General features: G+C 36.3%; 1 protein-coding gene across 6 annotated transcripts in view; it reads left to right on the top strand.

Moving 5' to 3' along the window:
- The window catches only part of AP3B1 (adaptor related protein complex 3 subunit beta 1), a 271,317-nt gene that overhangs the window by 105,774 nt on the left and 150,665 nt on the right, over positions 1 to 14,878 (top strand). For all 6 annotated transcript variants that reach the window (XR_001824965.2, XM_017527703.2, XM_017527701.2 and 3 more), the window contains exons 8-9: positions 5,023 to 5,178; positions 13,525 to 13,622. Coding sequence is in view for 5 of the 6 variants with exons in the window: in XM_017527703.2 (XP_017383192.1) it covers positions 5,023 to 5,178; positions 13,525 to 13,622 (254 nt within the window). In the remaining variant the exon portion in view is untranslated. The remainder of the gene's footprint in view (positions 1 to 5,022; positions 5,179 to 13,524; positions 13,623 to 14,878) is intronic.

Here is a 14,878-nt window from a genome sequence, read left to right as displayed (position 1 = left end):
GTTTAATTATTTGTGTGTTATTGGTTTACTGATGTGTACTTAACAGAACTGCTTTAGCCTGGAGTGCCGTAAAGAAATAGTCACTCAAGTCCAGCTTTGATGTAAGAGTATATCTTAATTATAGTCTTTTTATTAAGCACTAAAAGACAACTAGTTTATTTTGAATTGTGTATTCAAAGGAAGGTGATAATGTTGTGATTTCTAGTTTAATTTTGAAGGTAAGTGTTAATACAAATACTTTTGTTTTCAAAGAGTATAAATTTTGTGAGTTTTCTGTGAATACTTTTATAAGATTTTTGACTGTGGATTTAAAAAGCACTGAGCTAATGTGTTTACTATTCTAAGAGACTTAAAAGTTTACTTTTCATGAAAGGTGTTTTCCAGTGATATTTATGTCAAGATTTAAGGAAAGATTGTGTAAAATCTGTAGGTACCTGGTAAGGGAAAAATTCTTAAATGGTATTAACCTAAAACATTTTAGATGTTTTTCTTTATTGTTATGTATAACAATTCATAAATACAGCAAACTTTTTAAGTGACTTTCTGATTTTTATCTCCTTAGTTTTATTTCATTAAATGTTTTTTAAAAGATAATTGAGATCACATGAAATTGTAAGAAATAATTGAGAGAGATCTGGTACAACGTTTACTCAGTTTTCCCCAGTGAAATTTTTTAGAGACTGGGTCTCACTCTGTCACCCAGGCTGGAGTACAGTAGCTTGATCATAGCTCATTGAAGCCTTAATGGCAATATCTTGCAAAACTGTAGTACAGTATTACAACCAGGATATTGACATGATACAGTCAAAATTCAGAACATTTCCATCACAGGGAGTCTTCATTTTGCCGTTTTATGGCCAAACCAGCTTTCTTCCAGATGCTTAACTCTACTCCCAGCCCTTAACTCCTGGCAATCACTAATCTTTCTGTTTTCATAATTGTGTTTTTTCAAGAATGTTATATAAGTGGAATTATATGGTATATAACCTTCATTGTAGATAATCCATTTTGTCATTCTATAGTGTCCTTCTCTGTAGTAATTTTCTTTGCTCTGAAGTGTATTTTATCTGATATTAATATAGTCATTCTGCTTTCTGATTACTATTAGCATGTTATATATTTTTCCATCCTTTTACTTTTAACCTGCCTTTACCTTTATATTTATAGTGAATTTCTTATAGGCAGCATATAGTTGAGTCATGGGTTTTAATCTACTCTACCAGCCTTCATCTTTTAATCTATTAATTTTTAAGGCTTAAGCTTCCCGTTATATTTTTTGTTTTCTGCTTGTTCTCTCTAGTCTTCATTTCTCTTACTGCGAGTTATTTCAGCATTTTTTAGAATTCCATTTTATCTACAGTTAATTTGAATGTATCTCTTTTTTATTAAAAACTATTTTTCAGAAACTTTTTAGAGACAGAATCTCACTCAGTCACCTAGGCTGCAGTAAGTGGCTTGATCATAGCTCATTGAAGCCACAAACTCTTCGGCTCCAATGATCCTCCCACCTCAGCCTCCTGAGCAGCTAAGACTATGGATACATGCCCCTATGAATGGCTGAGTTTTAAAATTTTTTTACTTTTAGTAGAGGCAAGGCCTTGCTCTGTTGTCCAGGCTGGTCTGGAACTCCTGGCCTTAAGTAAGTAATCTTTCCACCTTGGCTTCCGAAAGCATAAATATATCTCTTTGTATAACTTTTTTAGTGGTTGCTCTAGGTATTATAATATGCATGTCTACCAGTGTCCTCATATTATGCTTCAAATGGCAAAATTTTTAACCACTTACCTCCTTTTCATCTCTTTCTTCTCTACAGTTTATAAATACAGTTTTCTTACTATGTCCTTTACATACATTTAGAACCATATCAGTGTTATAACTTTTTCTTCAACCATCTAATATAATTTAAAAGGCTCAGAGGAGAAGGCCAAATGATTATATTTACTCATATTTTTACTTGCCATATTCTTTCTTCCTTCCTAATGTTTGAAGATTCCATCTTTTATCATTTCCTTTCTGTCTAAAGAGCTTCCTTGGGCCGAGCGTGGTGGCTTACACCTGTAATCCAAGCACTTTGGAGGCCAAGGCAGGCGGATCACCTGAGGTCAGGAGTTCAAGACCAGCCTGACCAACACGGTGAAACCCCGTCTTAAAAAAAAAAAAAAAAAAAAAGAGCTTCCTTTAGCCATTCTTTCAGGATAGGTCTGTTGATGACAAATACGCTAGCTCTCCTTCATCTGAAAATCTCTTGATTTTTTTCCCGCTTCATTCCTGAAATATATTTTTGCTAGATACAAGATTCACTGTTGATAGTTCTTCTCCTTCAGTTGGTCTACTTTCTTCCGTCCTCCATGGTTTTTGATGAGAAATCTGCTGTCATTTGACTTGTTTTTCTGTTACAGGTAAAGTGTCATTTCTCCTGTTCTGCTTTCAAGATTTGTTTTTTCTCTGTCTTCAGTTTTCAGAGGTTTTACTATAATATGTGTTGTTATGGATTCCTTTGGGTTTAATCCTGTTGAGGGTTTATTCAGCTTCCTCAATTCGTAGTTTTATGTCTGTGCGAAATTTAAGAAGTTTGCAGTCATTATTTCTTTGAATTATCTTTCAGCTCTTGCCTCTGTCTCCCCTCCTTCCAGGATTTATTAATAGATGAAAGGAATGTTAGGTGTTTTATTGTTGTTTCACTGGTCCCTGAGACTGTGTTTTTTAGTTTTGATTTTTCTTTTGTCCCTAGTCTATTTTATTTTTGTTATTCAGATTGGGTAAATTTTGTTGTTCTGTGTTCCAGTTTACTGATTATTTCTTTTGTCCTCTTCCTCTGCTTTTGATCCCATTCGGATTAGGTTTTTAGTTTTGGTTTTTTTATTGGCCAGTCATAACATCTTTTATTTCTCTTTATTTATATCTTCTATTTCTTTCTTTAGACTTTATTTATTTATTTTTAGATGGAGTTTTACTCTTATTGCCCAGGCTGGAGTGCAATGGTGCAATCTTTTTGCATGCTGGGCTAATTTTGTATTTTCAGTGAGACAGCGTTTCACCATTTTGTCCAGGCTGGTCTCAAACTCCTGACTTCAGGTGATCTGCTCACCTTGACCTCCCAAAGTGCTCGAATTTCAGGTTTGAGCCACTGCGCCTGGTCTAGACTTTATAATTCTTTGCTAAAACCTTCTATTTTTTTATTTTTTACCAGGACGTTCTCTATTGCTCATTGAAGCATTTTCTTTTAATTTTTATTTTTGAAATCATCAGATCATTCCAGTATCTTTATTATCTTGGTGTTGGCATTTGCTAGTTACCTATTTTTATTCAGTTTGAGATCTTCCTGTCTCTTTGAATGATAAGTGATTTTTTAATTGAAACTTGGACATTTGGGATACTTTGAGACTGGATCTTATTTAAACCTTCAGGTTAACTGGCTTTGTTTGATACCACTCTAGCAGGGAAGGGTAGTGATTAAGAGAGGTGGGTGCTGTCTCATTACTGCCAGGTCATAGCAGAAGTCCAGATTCCCTGCTCATGGGATTGTGCTTATCGTTACCACAGGGGAGTCTGGGATTTCTGGCTCCCCAACCATCTTTCTCTGATAGCTGTCTAGAAGGGATACAAGGTACTGTTCTACATGTGTCCTTCCCTGACAACCACAAAGGCGTGGGAGGTGCTGGCTTTGGTTACTACTAGGTGTGGTGTGCAAGTCCTGACTGTCCACTAGGCCTCCTCTGACATCATCACGGTCAGAGGAATAAGGTCACCTTGTCACTAAGGGATGGGCTTAGAAGTCCAATCTCTTTACTTGGTCTTCACTGGCAATATGAGAGTGTCATGTTACCTCTTGGTAGAGATGAAAATCTCAATCCAATTTTGGCCTTTTCTGAAGCCACCCAGTGAGGTGGTTGGGGCATCTCATTACAGGCTTATAAGGGTAGAAGTAGGATCACCATCTCAGCCTTTACTGGTGATGAGGTAGGGCCATACTTTTTTATCTGGTGTTGGCTGCACTTGAGTAGTTACTTCTAAAAGTTTTCTGTCTTGCTAGACTGCCCCTTTCTTGGTCCTTTGGCTCGAGAGAGTGGTTTTGGGGGTTTCTTTTCATCTGCATTTGTTGCCAGTTTCTCCTGCACTGAGCTGTGGATGTATGAAATAAAAGGAAAACCCAGGGAACTCACTGGTGTGTCTTTCTTTGGGTCTTGAGGTTCCTATCCAGTCCTTTTTGCTTTTCAAAGTCTTTTCATGTTTGTTGGATATATGTTTTACACGTAATGTTCTGCTTTTCTGGATCTACTTAGTGAGAGAGATGGGGGAAAGTACATCTACCCCATCTTCCTGGAGGCAGAAAGTGTGTTTCAGATATTTGGTAATGGAAGTTACCTCTAAACAGTAGTTGAATTGGATGTATGTGGATATTATTGTGTTTGTGTGGTTTTTGTTTGTTTGTTTTGGGGACTAAATGCCTATAGGCATATTTTATTGGCAGAGATAAAGAATTCAAAACAAAAACCTAGAATCAACTCCTATGGATATTTGTAAATCTCAAACAGACATTTTTTTGACAACTCAGGGACCTACTTAACAACTCTGGTTTTTACATGTCAAACTTTACTGTGATTTCTTTTATGTTGCTATTCAAACAATGCTCCTCTTTTTTCTTTTGGACTCTGATCTAGTTACAGAGTGGCTGACAATATATGGAAATAGTTTTCAGATTTTAGATAGTCTCATATTATACGCCTTGTTAAAATCTAATGGTCATGTGTTCCTTTTGAGAGACTAGGTATTTCTATCGGGATTTAATAGCAAAAATTTACTTTGTAATATTATAGAAGCATCATCTGTAGCACAGTAACTTGTTACAAAATATGAGAAAAATCAAGGCCTTTTAGTTTGTGTAATATTTTTAAATTGCCTCAACAGAAGTATTGTACAGTAAAATCTTATTGTAGATGTTTAAAAGAAAGTTTTGACTATGTAATATGTGGATTGTTCAAGGTCTAAAGTAATCTTGGGATTGGATTTCTTTCATTGTAGGGTGATGAATTAGAAGACAATGAAAAGAATTTCTATGAATCTGATGATGATCAGAAGGAAAAGACTGACAAAAGGAAGAAGCCATATACTATGGATCCAGATCATAGACTCTTAATTAGAAATACAAAGCCTTTGCTTCAGAGCAGGAATGCTGCGGTATGTTAAAATCCTTATAAGAAATAATTCACTGTTTTTTTTTTAAACAGCAATTAAAAATATCTCAATTTAGTAAGTGACTCTGTGTGTGCTCATGGAGCATGTGTTTGTTTACACACCAAATGATGTGTAATGGATAGTTGAAATACAGTGTGTAATGTAAGCTATAGATTTAGAGACCTAATGTCTGCGAAGTAATACCTAAATAAATATATTTCAGCCTTCCATGTTTCCAGGTATGCGGAGTTAGGTTTTGATGAGAATACCTGGTTTGACCTATTGGACTTCATTTACTTTTTAGTGGTTTTGTTAATTTGCTTTTCTTAAGTTATTCCTAAGTTGTTTCTAAATTGATTGGATATATTAGCCCTTATGTAAGGACTGTGTATATTTCTTAGTTATTCCATTGTGATTGAGGGTACTTGATATGGTAGCAGTTCATACTGTTTGTATCTATCTGATAGAATTTTTAAGAATCATCTTTTTTTTTTTTTTGAGTCGGAGTTTCGCTCTTGTTACCCAGGCTGGAGTGCAATGGAGCGATCTTGGCTCACCGCAACTTCCGCCTCCTGGGTTCAGGCAATTCTCCTGCCTCAGCCTCCTGAGTAGCTGGGATTACAGGCACGCTCCACCATGCCCAGCTAATTTTTTTTGTATTTTTAGTAGAGACGGGGCTTCACCATTTTGACCAGGATGGTCTCGATCTCTTGACCTCGTGATCCACCCGCCTCGGCCTCCCAAAGTGCTGGGATTACAGGCTTGAGCCACCACGTCCGGCCTAAAAATCATCTTTATTTGGGTTCTAAGGTTGTTTTTGTTTCACACCTTTTTATTTTATATAACCATTTATATTTTAGAAGACTACATGTGAACAATACAAAACTAGAAAATACAGACTAGCAAAACTAAAAAGAAAATTAAAACATCACATTCTCAACACTCAGAAATCACTTAGTGTATTTTCTTCTAGATCTTTTAAATCTGCATAAATATACATATATTCATGGTTACACATGCATATATATATTTTAACCAAGATAAAAATTATGCTGTATATAGCATTTTTAAATTTTATTTTATTTTTATTTTTTGTTATTTTTTTAATTTTTTTTATATATATTTTTAAAGATGGGATTTCACCGTGTTGGTCACGCTGGTCTTGAATTCCCAACCTCAGGTGACCCACCCGCCTTAGCCTCCAAAGTGCTTGGATTACAGGTGTGAGCCACCATGCCTGGCCCTGTATATAGCATTTTCTAACCCTTTTTTCTAAAGTCAGTCCTTTCCAATTTTTATTTTAATAAAGTTTCATTTTATTTGATCCCAATTGATCTCAAATTATCCTTTTTTTTGGATGGTTTATCTAAACCATTATCTAATATGTTGCATCTTTTCTTCACAGCCTCTAAAGGCTTCAGAATGTCCTTCTGGGTTTGTATGATTACTGCTGCTGCTGCTTATTTTAATTTTTTGCCACACCTGCTGGAATGGGATGGTTGCATCTTTTATAGTGTCATTTAATTTATTCTTTTATATTCTGTGTTTTCTGTTAACTGGCAGTTATATCTAAAGGCTTGATGGATTTAAGTTAAACATGTTATTCAAGATTTTAATTGAGAAATATTCTTTTTTTTTTTTAATTGTACTTTAGGTTCTGGGGTACATGTCCAGATCATGCAGGATTGTTGTATAGGTACACACATGGCAATGTGGTTTGCTGCCTCCATCTCCCCATCACGTACATCTGGCATCTCTCCCCATGTTATCCCACTCCCCCCCCCCCCGTTACCCCCCCCCCCCCCCCGCCGTCCCACCCTTCCCCCCCCCACCAGCAGACCCCAATGTGTGATGCTCCTCTCCCTGTGCCCATGTGTTCTCATTGTTCAACACCTGCCTATGAGTGAGAACATGTGGTGTTTGATTTTCTGTTCTTGTGTCAGCTTGCCGAGAGTCACGGTTTCCAGATTTATCCATGACCCTGCAAAGGACACAAACTCATTCTTTTTTATGGCTACATAGTATTCCATGGTATATATGTGCCACATTTTCCTTGTCCAGTCTATTGTCAATGGGCATTTGGGTTGGTTCCAGGTCTTTGCTATTGTAAACAGTGCTGCAATGAACATATGTGTGCATGTGTCTTTATAATAGAATGATTTATAATCCTTTGAGTATATACCCAGTAATGCGATTGCTGAGTCAAATGGAATTTCTATTTGTAGGTCCTTGAGGAATCGCCACACTGTCTTCCACAATGGTTGAACTAATTAAGTGTTCCTATTTCTCCACATCCTCTCCAGCATCTGTTGTCTCCAGATTTTTTAATGATTGCCATTATAACTGGCATGAGGTGGTATCTCAATGTGGTTTTGATTTGCATTTCTCTAATAATCAGTGATGATGAGCATTTTTTTCATATGTTTGTTGGCTTCATATATGTCTTCTTTTGAAAAGTGCCTGTTCATATCCTTCAGCCACTTTTGGATGGGTTTGTTTTTTTCTTGTAAATCTGTTTTAGTTCTTTGTAGATTCTGGATATTAGCCCTTTGTCAGATGGGTAGATTGCAAAAATTTTTCTCATACTGTTGGTTGCCATTTCACTCTGATGATAGTTTCTTTTGGTGTACAGAGGCTCTGGAATTTAATTAGATTCCATTCGTCTATTTTGGCTTTTGTTGCCAATGCTTTTGGTGTTTTAGTCATGAAGTCCTTGCCTATGCCTATGTCCTGAATGGTTTTGCCTAGGTTTTCTTCCAGGGTTTTTATGGTGTTAGGTCTTATGTTTAAGTCTTTAATCCATCTGGAGTTACTTTTAGTGTAAGGTGTCAGGAAGGGGTCCAGTTTCTGCTTTCTGCACTCTGCTAGCCAGTTTTCCCTACACCATTCATTAAACAGGGAATCCTTTTCCCATTGCTTGTTTTTGTGAGGTTTGTCAAAGATCAGATGGTTGTAGATGTGTGGCATTGCCTCCAGGGCCTCTGTTCTGTTCCATTGGTCTATATCTCTGTTTTGGTACCAGTACCATGCTGTTTTGATTACTGTAACCTTGTAGTATAGTTTGAAATCAGGTAGCATGATGCCTCCAGCTTTGTTCTTTTTGTTAGGATTGTCTTGGCTATGCAGGCTCTCTTTTGGTTCCATTTGAAGTTTAATGTGGTTTTTTCCAGTTCTATGAAGAAGGTCATTGGTAGCTTGATGGGGATAGCGTTGAATGTATGAATTACTTTGGGCAATATGGCCATTTTCACAATATTGATTATTCCTAACTGTGAGCATGGAATGTTTTTCCATCTGTTTGTGTCCTCTCTTATTTCCTTGAGCAGTGGTTTGTAGTTCTCCTTAAAGAGGTCCTTTACCTCCTTTATTAGTTGTATTCCTAGATATTTTATTCTCTTTGTAGCAATTGTGAATGGGAGTTTGCTCATGATTTGGCTCTCTGTTAATCTGTTATTGGTGTATAGAAATGCTTGTGATTTCTGCACATTGATTTTGTATTCTGAGACTTTGCTGAAGTTGCTTATCAGTTTAAGGAGATTTTCATTGAGATGATAGAGTCGTCTAAGTATACAATCATGTGGTCTGTAAAAGAGACAATTTGACTTCCTCTTTTCCTAGTTGAATACCCGCCTTTTTTTTTTCTTACCTAATTGCTCTGGCTAGAACTTCCAATACTATATTGAATAGGAGTGGTGAGAGAGGGCATCCTTGTCTATTGTCAGATTTCAAAGGGAATGCTTCCAGATTTTGCCCATTAAGTATGATATTGGCTGCAGGTTTGTTGTAAATAGCTTTTTATTGTTTTGAGATATGTTCCTTCGATACCTAGTTTATTAAGAGTTTTTAGCATAAAGCGCTGTTGAATTTTGTCGAAGGCCTTCTCTGCCTCTATTGAGATAATCATGTGGTTTTTGTCTTTGGTTCTGTTTATGTGGTGGATTACATTTATAGACTTGCGTATGTTGAACCAGCCCTGCATCCCTGGAATGACGCCTACTTGATCGTGATGGATAAGCTTTTTGATGTGCTGTTGCAATCGGTTTGCCAGTATTTTATTGAAGAATTTTGCATCGATGTTCATCATGGATATTGGCCTCAAGTTTTCTTTTTTTGTTGAGTCTCTGCTAGGTTTTGGTATCAGGATGATGTTGGTCTCATAAAATGATTTGGAAAGGATTCCCTCTTTTTGTGTTGTTTGGAATAGTTTCAGAAGGAATGGTACCAGCTCCTCTTTGTGTGTCTGGTAGAATTTGGCTGTGAACATATCTGGACCTGGGCTATTTTTGCTTGGTAGGCTATTAATTGCTGCCTCGACTTCAGCCCTTGTTATTGGTCTATTCAAGGTTTCAACTTCTTCCTGGTTTGGCTTGGGAGGATGCAAGTGTCCAGGAATACATCCATTTTTTCCAGGTTTACTGGTTTATGTGCATAGAGTTGTTTGCAGTAATCTCTGGTTGTAGTTTGTATTTCTGTGGAATCAGTCATGATAGCCCCTTAATTGTTTTTTTATTGCATCTATTTGATTCTTCTCCCTTTTCTTTTTTATTAATCTGGCTAGCGGTCTGTCTGTTTTGTTGATCTTTTCAAAAAACCAGCTCCTGGATTTATTGATTTTTTTGGAGGGCATTTTATATCTCTATCTCCTTTAGTTCTGCTCTGATCTTAGTTATTTCTTGTCTTCTGCTAGCTTTTGAGCTTTTTTGATCTTGCTCTTGTAGCTCTTTCAATTTTGGTGATAGAGTGTCGATTTTAGATCTTTCCTTCCTTCTCATGTGGGCATTTATTGCTATAAATTTCCCTCTGGACACTGCTTTAAATGTGTCCCAGAGATTCTGGTACGTTGTGTCTTTGTTCTTGTTGGTTTCAAAGAACATCTTTATTTCTGCCTTCATTTCATTGTTTATCCAGTTGACATTCAGGAGCCAGTAGTTCAGTTTCCATGAAGCTGTGCGATTCTGAGTTAGTTTCTTAATTCTGAATTCTCATTTGATTGCCATGTGGTCTGAGAGACTGTTTGTTATAATTTCCATTCTTTTGCATTTGCTGAGAGTGATTTACTTACAAGTATGTGGTCAATTTTAAAGTAGGTGCAGTGCAGTGCTGAGAAGATTGTATATTCTTTGGATTTGGCGTGTAGAGTTCTGTAGATGTCTGTTTAGGTCCACTTGGTCCAGATCTGAGTTCAAGTCCTGGATATCCTTGTTAATTTTCTGTCTCGTTGATCTGTCTAATATTGACAGTGGAGTGTTAAATTCTCCCACAATTATTGTTTGGGAGTCTAAGTCTCTTTGTAGGTCATTAAGAACTTGCTTTATATACCTGGGTACTCCTGTATTGGGTGCGTATATATTTAGGATCATTAGCTCTTGTTGTTACATTGATTCTTTTACCATTATGTAATGCCCTTCTTTGTCTCTTTTGATCTTTGTTGGTTTAAAGTCCATTTTATCAGAGATTAGGATTGCAACTCCTGCTTTTTTTTGCTCACCATTTGCTTGATAAATCTTCCCCCATCCCTTTATTTTGAGCCTATGTGTGTCGTTGCACGTGGGATGGGTTTCCTGAATACAGCACACCGATGGGTCTTGACTTTTTATCCAATTTGCCAGTCTGTGTCTTTTGACTGGGGCATTTAGCCCATTTACATTTAAGATTAATATCGTTATGTCTGAATTTGATCCTGCCATTTTGATGCTAGCTGAATGTTTTGCCTGTTCATTTGTGCATTTTTTTTCATTATGTCAATGGTCTTTACCATTTGGTATGTTTTTGGAGTGGTTGGTACTGGTTATTCCTTTCCTTGTTTATTGCTTCTTTCAGGAGCTCTTGTAAGCAGGCCTGGTGGTGACAAAATGTCTCAGCAATTGCTTGTTCGTTAAAGGATTTCTTTCTCCTTTGCTTATGAAGCTTAGTTTGGTTGGATATGAAATTCTAGGTTGAAAGTTATTTTCTTTAAGGTTGTTGAATATTGGCCCCCACTCTCTTCTGGCATATAGGGTTTCTGCTGAGAGATCTGCTGTGAGTCTGATGGGCTTCCCTTTGTGGGTGACCCGACCTTTCTCTCTGGCTGCCCTTAGCATTTTCTCCTTCATTTTAACCCTGGTGAATCTGATGATTATGTGCCTTGGCGTTGCTCTTCTTGAGGAATATCTTTGTGGTATTCTCTGTATTTCCTGGACTTGAATGGTGTCCTGCCTTGCTAGGTTGGGGAAGTTCTCCTGGATAACATCCTGAAGAGTGTTTTCCAGCCGTTCTCTCTATCACATTCAGGTACATCTATACATTTCACATTCTGGGTATCAAAGAAACTTTAAACTGTTGGATTTCTAAATACTGAGGAAAAAGAGGCTCATTTAGGCCTTTCAGATTTTGGAGTACCCTAGCATATTAGAACAGGTGATATACCAAGTGGAAGCTAGAATTTTAAAGGCATTGACATATATAGAAAGTACAGTTTACTTTCTTACAGTAGGATTGGACTTTTATTTGTAAGGAAAAAGGATTTACTATCTGTAAGATAGATTAAAATTAAAATTCAGCTTTCTTTGCTATCATTTACTAATACTGATTAGCCAGGTATATACATTAATACTTTTTAAAAATGACTGACCTTGGATTAGGTCAATCATTAATTGAGATTCTTTTATTTTATAAGATTCAAAATTCAGGAGAGTTTATTTTGTAACTAAATTGTATTTGTAGTTTACAAGTGAAGAAATGATATATTCTTACATTCCTAAGATTCTCAACAAATGTCTTACAGCTAAAAATCAACTTGTAAGAAAGTACCAGAAATACAAAACAATAAATTTAGCACCCTGTATACCATATTTTTTAAAACAGTTTTTTAGTTTTAGAAGAAACTTTTTTTTTTTTTTTAACTTCAAACACTCTCCTGTGCTGTATACTATTTAGGCATATGTATTAATAGAACTTTTGCCACATATTTGTTCAAACTTTATGGACCAAGCAGAATTAAAGTATTATTAGTGTGTCCTTTGAGTCAAAGACAGTATTGGTAACATCTGTAACTATGTTTCTGCGGTTGTCACTCTGAATCTGAGTATAGAGGCATGTAGGGGAAACAGTATTCTTATGTTTTGAAACAAAGAAATTCAGATCACCTTTTGTTTGTTTTGTTTTGTTTCTTTGAGACAGTCTCACTCTGTTGCCCAGGCTGGCGTGCAGTGGCAGATCTCAGCTCATTGTAACCTCTACCTCCTGGGTTCACATGATTCTTGTGCCTCAGCCTCCCAGGTAGCTGAGGTTGCAGGCATGCACCACCATGCTTAGCTAATTTTTTATTTTTAGTAGAATTAGGGTTTCAGCATGTTGGCCAGGCTGGTCTCACGTTTGACCACAAGTGATACACGTGCCTCGACTTCCCAAAGTGGTGGGATTACAGGTGTGAGCCACCATGCGTAGTCTTTGAATCACCCTTATAATGGCTTGGAACCAAAAGCTCTTTTTAAGGTTCTGTGTTTTTAAAAACAAGATTATTTTAAATGCTACTGCTATAGATGTATTTGTTTTAATGGAGTTTCCTTAATTGTAACTTAAATGTACCGAGTTTTCTTTATTTCTGCCTACTTGTTACTGTTATCCTGCCTTCCTTTAGAAAGGCATGGTTACAATTCTTAAAAAGCCCCGGTCTCAGAGCAGCAGCCGAGAAGCATGGTATTTTGAGTGTCTTGAGCTTTCCCGAGGAACATGGAATTTTGAGTGTCTTAAGCTTTACACCTTGAGCAGTTCATTCAGTGCCTCTTCTTTTCTGAGGATGTATTTGTTTCATAGCACTGCCATACATACTGCCATAAACTGAGTGGATTAAAACAACAGAAATTTATTGTGTCACATTTCTGGAAACTAGAAGTCTGAAATCAAGGTATAATCAGTATTGGTTCCTTCTGTACACTCTGAGGGAGAAACCATCTCTTTCCTAGCTTCTGGTGTTTTCCAGCAATCCATGGCATTTCTTGGTTTATGGATGTATCACACTAATCATCTCCATCTTCACGTGGCCTTCACTGTGTCTCTTTTTGTCCTTTTCTATCTCTTGTAAGGACACTTTCATTCAATTTAGGGCTCTTAACCAGCATGATCTCATTTCAGTTCTTCCATTAATAATTTCTGCAAAGACCCTATTTCCAAATAAGATTAGATTCTGAGGATAGAATTCGGCACTAGGGGTGGGGGACACTTCTTCAACTCAGTACAAAAAGTTAACATTTCATTTTATGTATCAGGAATTTGTAGGAGTTAGAGGAAATAATATATAGGAATGGATTTTGAAGCTGTAGAGTGCTGTAATGTTCATAATTCCTGTTATTTTTATGTCTTATTTTGTAGGTGGTTATGGCAGTTGCTCAGCTGTATTGGCACATATCACCAAAATCTGAAGCTGGCATAATTTCGAAATCACTAGTGCGTTTACTTCGTAGCAATAGGTAGGTCATGATTTTATATATTTTTTTTCTTTTGTATTCTTTCAAAAGTAATGTTTGAACAAATATAATCTTTCAGGCATTTAATACATAACTGACTATATTTTATCAATCAGTCAGTAAGTTTTCATACTTAAGGGGGTTATGATGAAAGTCTTTGTACATTGATCTCAAACTTAAATACTGAAATTTTTTTAACCTCAAACCCAAAGAGATTGAAAATATTTTGTGACATAGTACTAGGCTGTCACTAGTAGCCTAGTGTTAGTGTTTGCTATTTTTAGGTATGGCAATAATGATGTCTGGGAGTTTTAGGAAATCTGGAATCACTGAAAAACTATTCCAAAGTACTATCCGATTGACTTAATCAATGTATTAATACATGGTTTTATATAGAGCAATATGCATGCTAAGTTATGTAGTATATGCCAGAATTGTGCTTCCTGTAAAGCTGGAATATTTAATTACTCTGCTTTCCTCCACTTTAAAAAGAGAGCTGTATTTTTAATAGCTACTCATTTTAAAGATTGCACACACTTAGTTTCAGATGGACAGAAATTAATTTTAATTTTACTTCTTTCTTTCTTTAATTTTACCTCCTTATAATTCAGTGGTTTAGGTCAACAATTTAAAACAATTTGTTGAGTTTCCATGTAACATGAAAATCATGATTTCAGGTTTAATTCAGACTTGTTTTGTTTTGTTTTGTTCTCTGTGTTTAAGAATACCTTCGTTTCAGCTATTTGTCATACCTTGGCTGTTTTTCAGTAATTAGTTGTTTTAAATTTGAAACAATTTTTTTCATTGAGTGCTTGCTTCCACTAATTGGGTTGGTGGGGGGAATATTGCCCTCAACTGGAACTTAGTCCACAATTGTAGCTCTTGATTGGCTTAGTAACAAATGAGATGCCATTTCCTTTGTGTTCCTATTCTCCCTATCTTTATATCCCCAGCTATTATTTTTCTCTTTTGCTAGTTCAGTATTTTTTTTTTTTTTACTATGGCTAGTTCAGAGGGTATCAGAAATATCTGGAGTGGATCTTTCCCTTGAAGGCTTATGCCAGATTCAGTTCTTTTATTAGGTATTTGGATATAAAAATAACATGACTGCTTTTTAAGTCTGGTCTTTGCCCTGGGCAGAATGAGTTATTTAATGAGTTTATAATAACACTGTGGTCGTATTTACCCCATTAACCCTAAGAATACCTTCCTTGCATGTATTCAAAGCAGCTACAATGCTAACTTCATATTTTAGTAGT

Source organism: Cebus imitator, unplaced genomic scaffold (genome assembly GCF_001604975.1).
Source record: "Cebus imitator isolate Cc_AM_T3 unplaced genomic scaffold, Cebus_imitator-1.0 Scaffold50, whole genome shotgun sequence".
Classification (NCBI taxonomy): domain Eukaryota; kingdom Metazoa; phylum Chordata; class Mammalia; order Primates; family Cebidae; genus Cebus; species Cebus imitator.
This window is presented reverse-complemented; position numbering and strand designations above follow the sequence as displayed.